At 44.7% G+C, this 16,456-nt stretch overlaps 6 protein-coding genes across 6 annotated transcripts; 4 read left to right on the forward strand and 2 right to left on the reverse strand.

Annotated features, from left to right (window-relative positions):
* Window positions 1-3,294: 3,294 nt before the first annotated feature.
* On the forward strand, window positions 3,295-4,169 carry SETTUDRAFT_165098 (uncharacterized protein). Its single transcript, XM_008031516.1, has 2 exons — window positions 3,295-3,773; window positions 3,832-4,169. Exons 1-2 carry the CDS (start codon window positions 3,560-3,562, stop codon window positions 3,870-3,872), a joined length of 255 nt encoding a protein of 84 aa, XP_008029707.1. The 5' UTR covers window positions 3,295-3,559; the 3' UTR covers window positions 3,873-4,169.
* A 136-nt stretch (window positions 4,170-4,305) lies between these two features.
* On the forward strand, window positions 4,306-5,922 carry SETTUDRAFT_22600 (uncharacterized protein; the record flags this gene model as incomplete). Its single annotated transcript, XM_008031163.1, has 5 exons — window positions 4,306-4,561; window positions 4,621-4,770; window positions 4,827-4,952; window positions 5,100-5,852; window positions 5,906-5,922. 5 exons carry the CDS (start codon window positions 4,306-4,308, stop codon window positions 5,920-5,922), a joined length of 1,302 nt encoding a protein of 433 aa, XP_008029354.1.
* Window positions 5,923-8,657: 2,735 nt separating this feature from the next.
* SETTUDRAFT_34169 (uncharacterized protein) lies at window positions 8,658-9,133 on the reverse strand (the record flags this gene model as incomplete). Its single annotated transcript, XM_008031244.1, has 2 exons — window positions 8,658-8,674; window positions 8,749-9,133. The coding sequence occupies 2 exons, from the start codon at window positions 9,131-9,133 to the stop codon at window positions 8,658-8,660; spliced, it is 402 nt and encodes a 133-aa protein (XP_008029435.1).
* Window positions 9,134-9,897: 764 nt separating this feature from the next.
* Window positions 9,898-10,294, forward strand: SETTUDRAFT_34170 (uncharacterized protein; the record flags this gene model as incomplete). Its single annotated transcript, XM_008031245.1, has 2 exons — window positions 9,898-10,142; window positions 10,198-10,294. 2 exons carry the CDS (start codon window positions 9,898-9,900, stop codon window positions 10,292-10,294), a joined length of 342 nt encoding a protein of 113 aa, XP_008029436.1.
* A 636-nt stretch (window positions 10,295-10,930) lies between these two features.
* On the forward strand, window positions 10,931-11,252 carry SETTUDRAFT_22602 (uncharacterized protein; the record flags this gene model as incomplete). The annotated part of the gene is made up of 2 exons (XM_008031164.1): window positions 10,931-10,982; window positions 11,050-11,252. The coding sequence occupies 2 exons, from the start codon at window positions 10,931-10,933 to the stop codon at window positions 11,250-11,252; spliced, it is 255 nt and encodes an 84-aa protein (XP_008029355.1).
* A 511-nt stretch (window positions 11,253-11,763) lies between these two features.
* Window positions 11,764-12,600, reverse strand: SETTUDRAFT_58095 (uncharacterized protein; the record flags this gene model as incomplete). Its single annotated transcript, XM_008031331.1, has 1 exon — window positions 11,764-12,600. A coding segment is annotated over one exon (837 nt), but the record flags the coding sequence as incomplete, so codon positions are not given.
* Window positions 12,601-16,456: the final 3,856 nt, after the last annotated feature.

Consider the following 16,456-nt stretch of genomic DNA (forward strand, 5'->3'; position numbering starts at 1 on the left):
CCTTTCTGTATCCCTGGTTCTCTAATACTCTCCAGACTGTAAGTGCGTGATATATTGACTCCTTGAAGACTGAGAGCACCAGCAAACGTCAGCGCAGCTCTTCTCTCGTCCGTATCTATCACGTCGTACTTGTTGGATTATCTGCTCCCTTTACCCTTATCCCGTCTGCTTTGAAGGTCGGCCCAGAGCGAGGGGCGTCTTGTACGTGCTCTGGGAGGATCTTAAGAGGGAGAACGTTTGGCTCGAAACCAGCCTCAATAGCTCTACTATAGATACGATTGACCGTACGAGGATGAACACCAGTAAGTTCAGAGATCTGTGATGTAGACTTGCCAACAGAAGGTGACTTTAACGCCACAATTAAGGTGCGGGTGTAAGGATTAGTATTAGGAGACATTGTAACGATAGATACAGACAAATCGTACAGCTACTCAGCTCAAAGGTGGGAGTTGCGCCAAGAAGAGTTATGCCGAAGCGCCGAGATTAGCGTGGGACAAAACTTTTGTGAGGCACCTCCGTACCTACTAGGTATATAAATAAATAGAATAAATAGAGTACATAATTTATTACTTAGCTCTTAGTAGCTAAAGCCCTAGCATCTCTAAATACTGAAACTACTAAGTAATTTTATTTTTAGTTAAATTTTTACTTCATTTAATAGCTTAAACTTAATAAGCACCTCTTAAGAGGTTATATAATAACTACTTAACTACTACTACTTCTTCTTATTATTACTATTAAGTTTTTTATTTATTTAAGCTTATTATATACTATCTTGATAAGTAGTAGCTTATTAGAGTAGTATAATAACTTTATCTATATAGTATTAATTAGAAGTATAATTATTTTACCTCCTATAACGTGGTTCATAAGCGAGTTGGTCACCTAAGCGAGTTAGTCACTCCCCACTAGCGCGTTAACGTTAACACGTTATTATAGTCTTTTATTATAGTTAATAAACTATTACAATATACTAAATTAATTAGTAGAATTACTACTATTACTTACACTATCTATTGTAGTGGTGTGGTGTGGAACTGCGATGTCTTCTCAGTAGAGGGAACAGTGTAACGGGCTGAACGCCCTTCGCCTCCCATACTCGTCTACGACCTCGTTTACTCCACCTGCCCGGCCCGATTGTTACCCTAGCAACCAGCATTGTATATAGATAGCTACGTAGCCGAGAGCTTAGCTCTCTATCGAATACAATCTTGTTACCTTGGCCTGTCCGATCGTGCTCCCGAGCTTAAGACTACCCTCCGGGGTCGAGCCCCTTACAAACAGAACTATAGGTTCTTCCCCTTCCCATAGCCTATGGGAGAGGGGAGAGGGAGTAAAATATATGTAGTTGGTTCTTTAAGCAAGAGATTTTTTCTAAGAGATATTGTTAATTAATTTTTCCTACTAACTTAACTATTAATTTATATTCCTTTTTAAAGGTAAGTGTAACGGCGCAGGTAAGGCAGGTCGGATCTGTTTCGGTCGTAGGATCACTCAGAGGCATATGGGAGTGCGTGGGATCACAAAGAGCCTAGATTCAACAAGCCACCTATAGGCCTTGTACGAAAGGATATCAAAAGTCTACAGAGCTAGCTACAGGGAGTGTCTCAATATATACCTATCCTAGTCGGGTCCGAATTCGGATCCGACCTCGGGCGAATGGCTGATGAAGGGCGGCAGGTACTTCCTCCGATCCGGCTCTGGGATTGGCTCAATACTTGGCGAAGTTGTAACATCGTTACAGTAGTAGTAGGTTATAATAGTAGTAGAGTAGTAGTAGTAGGTAACTTATATAAGCTTCTTTCTAATATATAGAATATTACTCCTTTTATAATATATCTTTTCTACTACTTATGCTATTAACTTAGAAGCCTTATTATATTAGTAAGACTCGCTATAGCGAAGCGCGGACGTAATTGCGCTGTTGTATAGTGTAGGTGCATTAGAGAATTTTAATTAATCTATGCGCACGTAATATTACTTAGCGTGTTAATTGCGTTTTATTATAGCTAGCACTTAGAATAAGCTTTTTACGCCTATTGTTAGCGCGCAAAATTTAATAAAAACACTAATAATAATCCCTAAATTAATACACAAAAGGCCGCGGCCAACAGCGTAATATATACATGTGTATGAAAGGAAATCAAGACAGAGATTAGCTAACGTGCTTGGCTCGATATTAAAAAATCGTGGATTCGGGATATATGTATATGTACTTGGGTGTGGTTGGCTTGGCTTGCTGGATATGCATCGCTGAGACCAAGACCCTGATGAATGAACGAGGAAAAGTAAAAGTTTGTGCACGGTGGGAGTTGGAACTTTGCCTACTACCCTCACAGTGCATATGTATGTACGTGTCGTTATTTCTGCGTACTAGGAAACGCTACTGTAAGTAAGATGCGCGCTAGGATAGTTGGTTAGGTAGTTGGACGTGTGAAGGTTGGGTGGTTGGTCTTTTTTTTTCTTTTCTTTCGTGTACATATGTACAGATATGCAGTGCGAGGGTAAAGTACAGTTTGCTTGGTAGGGTATGGTTATTTTGCAGTACTTGGCGTTATTCCATTGGCTATTGCTTTAGTAGGGGGCTGAGATCAGCTTGTGGATGTATGGGTTTATGTGTGGTTTAGAAAGGAGTTGTGTGGAACTTTTAGTCTGGGGGTTGGAATTGATGCTTGGGAGTCATTGTCGAGGCTGTTTCCAGGCGCTCTGACTTGGTTGAATGGTGGGGGAGGGGGTTTATTAATTGGTTAGTGTAGGATGTGGCTGTTCTTCGATGGGTAAATGAAAATAGGTATTTCAACGAGTGGGTGTCGGTGGATAGTGGATAATATTTTATGCTTTGTACAAGTATCGAAGCAAGTGTTGTTTACTAGAGTCTACTCCAGATTGTCTAGTTATCTTTCAACTGGATTAGGATACTCTGTTTAGGGATTAACATGGTTACAACCTTTTCATATACTAACATTAATTAGTCAAAACAGTAAATAATAAGATGGCAAGTATGCATCAGGAAATGGGATGCCTGCATCAGGAAATGGTTGCACCTCATTTGGGTAATCCGAGTTTTGGCTTACTAAGTTTCGTAAGACTACCTAAACAAGTAATCAACTTCGACTCCTAACCAGAATAGGCTATCTCTCATCTGTCATCTTTTTCCCCTTTGCCAACTATCCCTCTCTATTCTCAGCTTCCCGTACCGGAGACTGTGGCCACATTCAGCTCTACCTGCCCCTCAACAAATTTAAGTGAGATTATCGTTCCACGTCAGCATCCTCCTCTATACCCACACACGACACTGCTTCTACTCCGCGGCTGTTACAGACATCCCACCCAGGCCTGGGTCCATAGCTCTTCTTTCAGTCCCAACAGTCTCATCTGATGAAAGAGGAGATATTCTTGCTTCTTTACTAGCTATCGGTTTCCGAACTCATCACCGTCTTATTTCTGTATTTAGTGTTACATTTGTCTTTCTTTACACGTAAGGTACACTCAACACTGCTTTTTTCCTTCCACTGTACTGTCAAAACTAAGAAGTACGCCTAACTGAACTTTTGGTTACATGGCCCGGAACAGGACACCAACTGAGCGCCTTCGTGTCCTGACATGGCAGTTTGCCCCGGCTATCGGATTAACGAAACTAGTAAAGAGGCGCATTGATTTGGCAATTCATTTCGAGGCAAATATCGTGAGCCGAGCGTTGCGGATGATAGACCAGAAGCTGAGGCCTAGGGCTACTTTCAGCCAACCTCGCTTGGATACTATGATGGCTCAAGGTACGACCATAGCCTCAACCAGCCCCTGAGCAACCAACGTAACTCATAGTCTAATTAGATAGCGGCATGAAATGCAGCAGACCGGTTTCGATATATTGAGGATCAGCCTCATTTCATGCAAGCCGATGTGCGAAGCAAGCTGATAGGTTGGCTGTCAAGGACGTCCTCTCAACCATACACTCCTTCATGGGTTTACGTTGTAGCGAAGCCTATGTACGCGTAAACCCAGCCAATAGTAGCTGTGAGGAGGCTCAACAATTGGCCAGTTCGAATTTAATGAGGCATTAGAATTGCCATAATCTGATACCTTGCCTCCTTCCGGTCAACAAGCGTGCAGCTGGTATCATGCCACACTCTGAACATGGAACTTGTCTCCGCTCTGATTTCATGAAATAGGGGCGTCGTTCATGCAGAATCTGCATCTATCGGCAAGCCCCTCTGGCAAAGGTATATAAACGAAGGAGAAGGTCTTCAGAAGAGTACCAACCTTCTTTACCCAACGTACTAAAGGACAATCTTATTAAACTTCAAAATGCATTTTGCGAATTCTATTTCTTCTAATCTTTGTCAAAATAAATCTTCTTTATCTTTTGTGCCATATGACCCGAATCTCCAGAGAAAAACTAGGAAGCGGAAGGCGAGGAGTGACGAAGACGAATCGAAGTTAAGCGGAAAGAAATCGACGCGAAATGGTGCGGGATCCAAGACCAACACTATCCCTTCAACACAGACTCTTGAGCCAGCCACTCAGACTTTGAACTCATACTCTGAACCTGTTGACGACGAAGGTACGGTGGAACGCCTCTTGCAATATAGAATGTCAACTAACTCGAGATTAACACCATAGTCATTGAAATCAGTCACCTGGCATTCTATCATGATGAACGCGAACGTGAAGACAAAGATAAAGCCTCTAGCAACCTAGAAAATCAAATTCTTGCAGTTGTCGAAGGGAAGAATGCAGTAGTAAACTCTTTCGCCACTAACATGATCTTAAGTAAGTTACTTAGAAGTCAAATTAGTTTTTATGATAACTGACACAAGAATGTACAGTTACGGCCGGAGAGACTAGATCTGGTTACCAGCCCCACGACAACGGAGATAGTCAACAGATAATACTGGAAGATTTAATGGCCACTTGCACATCCGCCACATGTACCGATGATATATTTAGCCGTAGTAAGTCTTGATCAGAAATTGCAGTACAACGCCATCTGATCAAACACACAGACGGTGACATGCCAACTCCTACTAGTTGTAGTAGTGTAGCGACGAGCACGCCATTGGAATTAGGGGGGCAGCCGTACTCGTCTGATGCCATACCAGTTTGTTCATCAAAAACTCCAGACAGAGGAGAATTATCGAATCAACTACCGTCGGACGTATGTGTGTCAGGTTTCCCGCGCGACCGCGAAGACGAAGACATCATCTCCAATGATACAACAACTTTCGACGTGGTCAACCGTGATGGAGATGCGGCGAACTCAGTGAACAATAGTGAGGAACTATGTGAACCTGTAGCCAGATCGATTTTCCTCTCGAACTCAGTAAATCAGGATGTAATTTCTGAGTCGATAGCGAAAGAACACCACGAGATACACGATTCCATTAATGTTGCCGGTAGTCCCAGGGCAAATTCAGAACCATTCAGCGACGATGAAGGAGATCGACACGAAGTCGAGCAAATCATAGCTCATTTTCAGCATGATGATGACTCGATACGCTATTTCGTTATTTGGAGAGGGTGGCCTATAGAGAAAAGCACGTGGGAGCCTGCTGAAAACTTAAGAGACTGTCCAGAGCCTGTCCAGAGATACTGGGCTTTTAAGGGGAAGTACAATTCAAGCAACAATGCAACTACCGCTGGAGATCACATGAGTTCATTTGGCGACCAGATACCTGAGGACGATAGAGATCGACACGAAATCAAGAAGATCTTGGATCATGATGAGCACAATGGCTTGCTACGCTGGCTTGTGCTATGGTCCGACGAGTCAACAACGTGGGAATCTGCTAGTAATCTCGATAATTGTCGATGGGTTATCGAACAGTACTGGGGGCGTATATCACAGCAAAAGCGTGAGAGCTTCTCAGATGAAGAAAAGAATGAGGGTACTAAACATCGGGCTAAGAAGAGAAGAAAGAGTAGACAATGCAGTCTCTGCAAAAAGAAAGGACATGACAAACGAAACTGTTCTCCCAATTCAGTCTGTGCTAGCGACTAGGGGTTTTTGACTATCGATTTCCAGCAAATAGTAGCTGGTCGCTCGAGGCTTCAGACATAGATAGAAGGGCTCAATTTAGACTTTTGGCACTAGATTATATGACTAACTGCAAAGATAGCTGTTTCTAAATTCTGTTAGACATGAGAGCTTGATGCATTGGAAACTCAGTGGTCCTTCTATCATGTGGTTACTCTTGCATCCCAATGTTCTCACAGTTGACATAGTGAAGTACAGATTGTGACTACTGCCACACATGCGAATTTACCCCGTCTTCTATGAGAAACTTCTAAACCCAGGAATACCAGGCGCTAAGCCATCAAGATACACAGAGTCCAGCGACGACATACATAGGGACGAGGCAATTAATGACCTAAGGAGATTTGAACGTCAGCGGAGATACTTAGTCAAATGGCAGAGATAGCCCAACAGCCGCAACACTTAACAAATAGAAGAAGATCCTACGAACTGCAAGTCACTAGTACGTGAGTACCACTAGGATACATCCGAGAAAGATAGGACCAGATTCTCGAAGCAAAGGAAGATCGAAAGAATTAACTCGTAACTAGCCCAGATCAGCCGATGATCAGGATAGCGTTAGTTCGATAGCAGGGAGGCCTATACCAGGGCTTGAACTCCCCTCAGCTTGCGCTTTCGCACGGTCCTGAAGATCCGAGAAAGCAAGATCTTGACAGGTGTATGAGCGCTCGCGATCTTTTAGCTCTAAAAGCGCCACCTTACTTTGAGCAAGGCGCAACTTTAGACGAGCAATTTGCAACTCGATTTCGCGACGCTCACGCTCAACTCTCTCCCAATCTTGCTCGGAAGTAAGCAAACTACACTCAGCAGTTGTGCAAATACAGCTAGCACAACGACCAGAGTTCATCTCAACGAAACAACGAAGTTCCTCCTGTTTGCAACGCTTACAACGAAAGTCCATTTCCAGAGATTCGTGGTCTAATTAAGCACGCCGGGTACGAAGATCTGCTGTTGACTTCTGGGAACGATTGAGACGGGAAGACAGGACCTTGGTCACGGTTGGGAAAGTTGAAGGAAGCAAGCAGTGACATTGGACCAGTACTGGTCGACCTTTTATGCAAAACACGCCGCGACGCGCGGCAGGGTAAGACGATGCTCCAGGATGTTGAGACGATAACCCTGGAAGGGGGTAATGTTACAAGGAAAAAGTGGAAGAATTCCCTGGCTGACAACGAGTGGTCGAAGGCTCTCACTCAGGATGCAGGCTAGAAGGTGGTAATCGCTGTGGAGCCACACTGTGACCAAAATAACCGGCAATCAGGAATACCCTAATCTTTGCACTAACAACTACGTACCTTTAAGAGTGATTTATAATCTTTCTAAGCGCCTTATCATACTCAAAGACACTAACGAGAACTTTCTCTTATTTTTGTTGAAGTATAGTGATTAGCGATTACGGCTTCACCTCTACAAGGAGCATCCCAAAAGTCCAGTCATCCTAAAATTGAGGATTAACCAATCATATCAGTTGTTCTACAGCAGACTTCTCGCGCTAAGCTATGCACGGAAGGTGGGGCTGTTCAAAATCGCTGCGCAGCTCCGTGGAAGGGTGAAGCCGCAATCGCTAATCACTGTAACGTAATTAACGTCCATCCCTAGAGTAAGTCACGAGACGCACCCCGTCGCGAGACGAACACCAGGTACTTTGAAATCAAGCATTCATAATCTTCCAAGCGCGTGTGATCAATCTGCAATATTCTATTAATAGCTTCTTAGCCTACTTTAGCCTACTTATATACTATTTAATATAAAAATTACGGCATCGTTGACGCCTGCACGCCGTGCGTAGTCAAGTTTTCGATTGTGCCAAAATCCAAGTCTATGCTGTACAGTATGGCGCTTGACCCATAAGACCCTATGAAAGTTATGAACTGACTCATCTAGACTTCCGAATGTTAAGAGAGGTATGAGAAGTCACCACTAGCCTCGTGGCGACTGTCGCGCGCTTGTTCATACCTAATTGCCACCCTGGTCGGTACTTGAGATCGAAGCCGCCTCCTAATGCGGTTAGTGCAGAACCGGCCCCACACTTACAATACGAGTAACTAGCGTGTAATTTACTTCAAGCTGCCAAGAAGGTGGCTATTGTGGCTGTGCAGCTTACGAATTGGATAACTACGTGTTGAAGCATTAAATACTTAGAATAGATAATTGTATCTTTGTGCTTATTTCTCAAGGTTCTCTAAATCACTTTCAATGATTGATACACTCTCATACACTTGCTGTTTCCAGTCTGCGCACGCCGCTCAGTTCTTATCCCACGCTCACCCTGTCTCGCTTAGCGGGAGCTTAAAGACACACAATTGCCACCAGGCCAAAACCCTGCCATTAGTGATAACCGCGATGGAATATCACCAGAGGCAAACCTCGTCGTCAGTGTTAACAGGACTAATTAATTAGAACCAATCTACATAAATTTTTTTCCAATTATTGCACTCGTGGTTAACCTTATAAGTCGTTCTATTTGCTATAGAAGTGGTTGTCTTCACTTTGGTTAAACTCCTGTAACTACTAGTCTCCACTAACATTGTTAGATAGTCGCAAAGCTTAGCTCTGCAAGTGGCAGGTATTGCAATAGCCTTCCTCTGTATCGTGTGTCTCGCAAAGGCTATGCCTTTGACAATCAAGAATACAAATGCTCTGCCAATACGAATAGCATCTACGACAAAAAAAGCATTCTTTCATGGCAGGAGGATAATACCTAGGCAGTTCACCTGTCATGACACGTGTGTCTGCGATTCGGTTCTCCCAGTTACCATCTTCCATGTCTTGCCAATTTTCCAGTCTATTAAGTTCATCGAGTTGCTTTTCAGGAGACCACGTCCGTACTACCCGTAATCGTTGTCTGTTGGACATGTATTTCAACAACTCTGCTTTTAATTCATAAGGCAGCATCTCCAATGCATTCGATACGATGCTAACATCAATATCTTCGGAGAGCTTGCGTCTAAACCTGGAGTCATCAATTGTCCTCCAGAGCCGAGCGAGATTATGCGGTTCAATATCACCGATATACGCTCTGAAAGCAGGGACATCGAGTGTGCTGACTCGATCGACTTCCAACTGAAGTCTTCTAAGGATAAGCAAGATTGTGTTCATGGTAGCTATAAGTCTGTGGTAACGATACCTAATTGCGAAAAAAAGGAGATATAATTATTAGATTGACGGTTGAGTATAAAGAAAAAGATTCTATTTAATTGTGGTTTGCTGAAACGGGCTTTTCAGTATTGGGCTCCTTTCGTCTCTACCAAATGTTTAGGGGGTTCTCAATCGGGCTGTGTACAGGATCTAGAGAACGAATACATAATCCTAAAATAGCAGGTAAGCGCAAGGGATGTGGACAGCATGGGAGATTGAGAGCGGACCCACGCAATAGAAGACGAGCCTTTAAATCGTTAAGATTAAAGCGATGCTGCATGAGTAACTACTCGAGAATCGCAAGCCAGGCATTGATGCTTTCAGCTCACATGTGGTGCTAAATCTAATACAAGCAGTAATAGGCATCATAAGCTTAGCGCAGGGCGTCAGGTATGCTGTTTACTGCTTCCATCACATTTCATATCTGGCCTACTCCAGACATGCAGAGTCCATCCAGGCCGCGTAGCAAAGGCTGACAATAACATGACTAAGATCGAATGAGACTGAGACAATCGAGCTAAATTACTCGAGTGACAATTCGTGCAGAAATATCACAGCAACCATGGACTAGTGCCCTATCACTGCATCATGACAGACCATGCCATTGTATATACATATATGTCATCCATACTTTATGCGCAGCTAGGGTTTATATCCACTGTTCGTAAGAGGCCCTGTTCAACCAACTTTAAACACATTTAGTCTACATCAGTCAACACCCCAACATGCCCTCAGAGATGACTGCTCCCACACAATCACTTTTCGCTGTTCCAGATCATATCGACGAAGCAGCAAAGCGCGAACCAGATGCGATTTGGGCGCTGATACCGCGATCCAACACAAGTCTCAAACTCGGTTGTTATCAATACAAGTACGCGGAACTGGCAAGGGCAGTTGACGATCTCGAATGGTGGATAGAGAAGGAAGTGGGAATCCCTGGCCATATAGGCCAGACGATCGGTTACATGGGGTCAGTCCACCCATTATTGCATCGTATATGTAGTTTCCGCTAACAACCAAGGCAGTGTGAACGATCTCAACTATCTTCTCGTGCACGCCGCGACGCTAAAAGTTGGCTATGTTCCGCTTTTTGTCTCCCCACGAAACTCGATCGACGGCTAAACATCTATCCTATAAGAAACGAATTGCCGGTTTTTCTTAACTGGAGCAGAGATATTGACGCAGGTCAATGCAATCAAGGAGACACTGCCTCATCTAAGAGTCTTCACCGTGCCGTCACCTAGAGAAGGAAAACTCCTAAGCCCTATGGGTTCTGTGATTCCTTACGCCAGTCGACATAACCGCAACGGTGCAGCACCTAGCATCATCCTTTATACGTCTGGATATACTAATAAGTAACTTCGTGCGGTAAACCGTATTCTTCACTACATCTAATAAATGTACTAGGACTTCCGAAGCCTGTTCGCTTGACAGTCCAAGGCCTAAATTTGATATGCAACTAGGCCTCGCTCGAGGAAGAGGATGGCCTTGAACACGTGAACCGGCTGTTTCTCACGAATAGGAGGCCAATGCTCGCCGCTGTACCGTTTCTCCACGCCATAGGAATCGTCGTGGGACTTCGATCCCTCGTGTGCAGGGGCACAATCGTTGCACCCCCTTCAGGCAAGGCAATGGCTGCTGATTTGGTCATTGACGCGATCAAGGGCATCAAACCATCCACTGGCGTTTTCACACCATCCATTCTCGAAGACGTGTCTGCAACCGAGGCAGGAATGAAAGCACTAGGCACGCTACAAAATGTCTTTTTTTGGCGGTGTGCCGCTCGCAAACGCGAACGGTGACATGATCAGTAAGGTGACGAAGCTTCAGATGATGATCGGCAGTGACTTTATGCTCGCTGTTCGCTGGGCAAGCAGGTGACCGCATCTTTGCCACCTCTTTGCAGACTGTCAGCCTTGGCGCAGGAGAGGGCAACGTTCTCTGCGCCATCGCGAACCCTTTGGACGTGAAGAGGGTGCTTCGTCTCGATGCTGAGGCGACGTATGTGGGTCTGGAAGACGACCAGGATGCAGTAGTGCAGGTGGACGTCACAGAATTCACGATTGCGTGTGTAGTGTAGATGTGGTATGGGTGGATTTATAGAGAACGCTGTCGATAAAGCTCGATTCCTTTGTAAATCAACTCCGCCTTCTTATACTTGCCTTAACTAGCTGTCACCAAAGCTAAGTTTCCCATAGTCTCTAGTGAATTGGTCGCTCGTGCGCGAGGTTGTTCTCCTTATCGTGGGGATGAAGTCTACTTGCACAGTTCAATAACGCTGTACAGCAAAAGTGTTGGCTATATAGCAGATAGGAATAATCAAAGATTAGAACCAGCTAGCTACCGCACCTAATCTCGATTTTTATCGTCTGCAAAACAAAACCTAGCTTAGGTAGCTCGAGATACGTGCCAGCGGATGTTTTCCTCTAAACAAATGCGCTATACCTCTCATACTCCTGGCTGATATCCGTTCTTAAAGGCCATCTTCTGATTGAAGGGATCAGAGCTGTAGCAAAACCATCTCTAACAGCAGAATCGAGTAGCTTTAAGTCTCTGTCTTTGGGTTTTGTATCCATCTCTTCATGTTCCTTCCGACTGTGCGCCCAGACTTTTCTCACGGTATTCCAATAACGATCCGGCTCTACTTTTGCATGGCTAACGTGTTCAGAATGTTCAAAGATAGCCTCTATCAAACATCCATTACGCTTGATTAATTCACTTGCATGCTCATATATGTCTTGCCATGCAACTAGGGTATCTCTCTTCGAATAAAGATAGCATCTGGGAACTGTGAGGGAGAACAGATCTGGGTCAAGAAGCTCTCTCCTCGAGCGAGAAACAAGGTTGTTCTCGTACCCTTTGAAAACGTGGTACACAGCCCATACTAGTCCTAGCACAACGATCGCTATCAATTTCGCGAATTTCCTGAGGATGGGCGTCGGAGGGAATGATCTTGCTAGGGCGGAGCAGAGCCGCAAGAAGCGTGGGTGACCAGGTGTGCTATCCATGCATATCGCTGAAATAGGGAGTTGCGAACCAGTAACAGCACGATATGCTATTGCAAGTTCGCAACCTTTGTTGGCACCTCCTTCTGAGAACAAATGCAGCAAGATACCGCCTTTGCGTGATTGGGGCATCCCATAAAGATTCAAGATGTAATTGATTGCTGGGAGAAGGCGCTCTCGTTTCCCTGCTGGACTTCTCCAGATAATATCCTTTGCTGAAGTGGTGATAACGAGGATTCGAGATGTTGGAAAAATGGTGGCGTATTTTGAGATGTATTTGGAAATATGCTGGCCATGGGCACCGGTCCATGCCATGAGCATGATAAGACATGGTGCTGAGCTGTCTTCTGATGGATTCGAAGTAGAAGGGCAGATATGCTCCCAGATCGCTGGAGCAATGGCGCGACAACCTGGTATTAAGTTGTGTGGTACATCCACTTTTGCTGTCCCAGTCTTGGTTGGAGCTTCGGAACGTGCGAAGCGTTTAAGAAAGGTCAGAATGAAAGGCAGCATCTCTGACTAGAACGACAGCAGAGTACTCTCAAACTGATAAAAGATACAGCTCTTCCTATGAGTAAGGCAACCCTTATCTGTATTGCGAGGGACTGTTCCTTCTAAGAACGTGCAGAGCCATGATCGCCGAGTTTGAAATGGCACGAAATTTGACTAAGCTTTGTTATGCACCATCATCTCATGATGCAACCTAGCCAATATGCGGAATTAACTAACTACTCCGTATGCATCCCCAGTAGTAGCTTTGTTAGTGCTTATGACAACCTAGTTTGTCTGTTTCCCATTTCATCTACAGTCGCTAGCGATTGCGGCTTCACCCTTGTAGGCAGCATTCCAAAAGTCCAGTCATTAGAAGATCGAGGATTAACCAATCATACCGATAGTTCTATTGCTGACTTCTTGTACTAAGCTACATAAGGAAGGTGGGGCTGCTCAAATCCGTTGCGCAGCTGTGCGTAAGGGTGAAGCCTCAATCGCTAACGACTGTATCTTAAACATTGCTCGTATTTCTAGATGATGAAAATGTTCATTTTTTCACTCACGCTAGAACGTGAATGGTAAACACGATAATCGCAGGCATAGTTCGCTACAAATCAGCCCCACCCTTACGAACTGTCTTTGCAGTACTAGCACGAGGCCATTAAAAACAGCAATGGTAGAAAGATAGACTTATATTTCGTATCTTATATATGCTCTTGCAGAAGAGATGGTTCGTTTTGTGCCATGGTACCATGTGATATATAAAGTACGGACGTCAACTCGTCGTATGTCTAGTTTACGTAAGACGAACAACCAAATATCAAGACTGATGACCTACAATAGTTCAGTAAAGCTACAGTCCTCTGCAGTCTTTCGGCTATTCCATTGCTGCTAGCTGATCACAAGTGGTTTAGGATCAGTGGTACGACATAAGGCTGACAGTTACATCCCAGCCTCGGATCATGGCTCTTCGCTTAAAACCATACCTACCCAAGTCTCGTCCGCAACTTGATCCCCTAAGAGAAGCACCCATATTTGCTGAGCTAAGAGCGGCTACAGACCCGTTCTAGACCGCGCGGTGCAGGTCGGTGCTCTCACCCACACGGCTTGCACTGCCCGAGACACTGTAAATCTCGCTAAAAGGTATGTACAGTAGCCGTCGTAGGCTGGCTATCGAAAAGCGTGCTTCACCATAGCCATGTTGCGACTAAGCCTTTCCTAGGACCATTGACCCACCACATTGATTACCGTATCTCAACACACCCTCAAAACCGAGGGTCACATGTGTGATACAGTGGAGGAGGCTCAAAAGGGCCCCTGCTGGACATGATGCATTGATGAGGCGATTTCTGGCTTCTTAACAGTCTCAGCTGCGCAGCGGCTGTAAAATAAGAGGCAGATTTGGGCCCGTCGATTATATCGATGCGCCGAAATGAGCTCCTAGATGTCGCTCAATTGGACGCGGTGCTCATGCCGTCACGCGCTAGACAATATATATTGAACCCTGAAAACCATCTTGCATGCTCCTTATTCAACAAGAATTTGTTCATCACCTGCAATCAGTTCTTGTAGTATTGAAGCAATAGCGGCAATGAACCTAGCATCACTTGATCCTGGAAAAGTCGCAACTGCTCGCAGACAATTACAAGGAAACTTCAATGGAACTACATTGTTGGCAGTTTTCCTTTTCCAAGATCTGCCAGAAATGCAAGCGGCTATCGATATAATTGCTGATGGAACTGTTTTTTTACGGAGTTCTTTCGTGAGCATCCGTATTGAACGGTGATCGACTGGGCAACCGCCGAAAAGATTCTACAGCCTGTTTCCTTCCTAGATGATCTCATGAATGCCTACAAATATAGCATTCCCGATCTGCCTCCGTTTGGGGAAGGTAAATCAAAGGACAAGCTATATCTGGAAAACAGACTTGAAAATGATTTTGAAATGGTTAGTGCTGTGCTTTCTGCATGTCGTAGCGATGGAGCGGACGTACTGATCCGGAGATCAGCAGCTAATCCAGAGATTAGTTATTGGGAAACGTTGGGCCGTTTTCAGGAAACGACTAACGTCCGTCCCTGCGGGTCGAACATCCCCCCGCGACGAACCACGAATGTTGTTCAACCATGTTATACCCACCTTGCACAATCGTATAGGGTCAATTTGATAAGGTTGTATTCTTTGCCTTTATCTCTACCTAGTTCAAGCTCTATATAGTAAAATTACAGCGTTGTAGCTTGTGTTCTTAAGCTTCTTATCTTTAGCATAGAAGGTGCAATGTTAAAACACCCCTGCTCTCTCTTAAGTAACACTATCGCTTAATCCTTCGGGGCCGTTATGGGGTACTTAAATAGCGGTATAATATAGTCTCGCTCTTAGAAACGTGTGCAGCCCTAATCTAAGTGCTCTCCGAGTTGCTCCGGTGCGACGTGCCACTTCATTAGACTGAGCGAACAGACTTGGCGTGCTGACACAGCCAGTATTAAAAGCTTAGCGGTCTGCAATGTACACCTACGCTATGCCAAAACGGCTTAAGCTGTGGCGCAAAGCTCTAGAGGCTTCGTCTAACCACTATTTACGTGTATGGTCACCTGCTGCCTGTTCTTAGAAATCGGCTAGATATAGACATCACGGCATTAATATTGTATACATGTGTCAGATCGTGAGGGGTAGTCAAGGATAGTAGACTGTGATAAATATATGTGATAATGATGGATGGAATTGATGATGTCCTCTTAGAGACGCGCTCGCGCGTCCCCTTAAAGGGGTCTATTTGCTTATTCTAATCTTAGCCACCGCGGCTCCAGCTTAAGTAGGGATTTTTCTTAGCAGCCAGCCTAATTAGCTGTATGCCTGGCCCCTCACTGGGGATTTTAGTATCAAGACAACTATTGCTCTTATCTAACACACCCCCTTAGCTTAGAGTCACCTTAGGTCTCTAAGCTGGATCACCCCTTAGTCAATTAGCTAGACGCTCAAGTTGTTCTTGGATCTTAAGTAGAGGCACCATTTAGGCTATCTCTTAATTCCACCCCTCTACTAGTCCTAGTTGAGTCAGAAATCTCCGCCACTAGTTTACTAGTAGAGCTTTAGTGAGTCCATCTACGATCATATCCAAGGATTTAGTATATACCACTTTAATCCGCCCACTAGCAACCTCTTGCCTCAGCCAGTGGTTGTGGATATCCACATGCCGAAGCTTAGTCTAGAGTCTTGAGATCTCCTAGGTAACTAAGCGGATAGTCTATTAATTATCACATTGGATTTTAATAGTTAGGCTTGGTAGCTTGATCTTAAGCTCTTGAATCAATCTTGATGTAAAGATGGCCTCCTTGGCCACTTAGGATAGTGCCAGGAGTTCGGCTTCAGTGGTAGACGTAGTGACTGTGTCTTGCTTACTTGCTCTCCACGCAATAAGCCCATTAAATAGCTTAATAGCGTATCCCTAGGAGCTCTTGCAGTCGATTGTATTGTCAGCAAAGGATGCGTCACTCGCCACTTGCATGGAATTGCCCCCTCCAAGCTGTAATGTCAACTGTCTTGTCTCTTCTAGGTACAGTATCACTCGATCTGCTGCTCTTTGGTGTTCTTGGCTTGGATTGGCCAAGAATCTGGCTAGTCTTGATGTAGCAAATGCGATGTCTGGACGTGTATTAATAGCTGCATAGAGTAGGGATCCAATCTTGCGTTGGTATTTGTGAATCTCCGATGGAGTAGCCAGCCCTTCTCTGGGTTGTAGCTCAGTGCTGGCCATAGGAGTATCATGCCGGATTGTCCGATCCTTAGCCAG

This window comes from Exserohilum turcica, assembly GCF_000359705.1.
Source record: "Exserohilum turcica Et28A unplaced genomic scaffold SETTUscaffold_6, whole genome shotgun sequence".
Classification (NCBI taxonomy): Eukaryota; Fungi; Ascomycota; class Dothideomycetes; order Pleosporales; family Pleosporaceae; genus Exserohilum; species Exserohilum turcicum.

Bases quoted from the DNA above. Each gene is read 5' to 3' on its own strand.
- SETTUDRAFT_165098 (XM_008031516.1), top strand. From the start codon at position 3,560: ATGGCCCGGAACAGGACACCAACTGAGCGCCTTCGTGTCCTGACATGG. The intron at 3,774-3,831 runs GTACGACCATAG...TAGTCTAATTAG, and splicing joins GGATACTATGATGGCTCAAG to ATAGCGGCATGAAATGCAGC.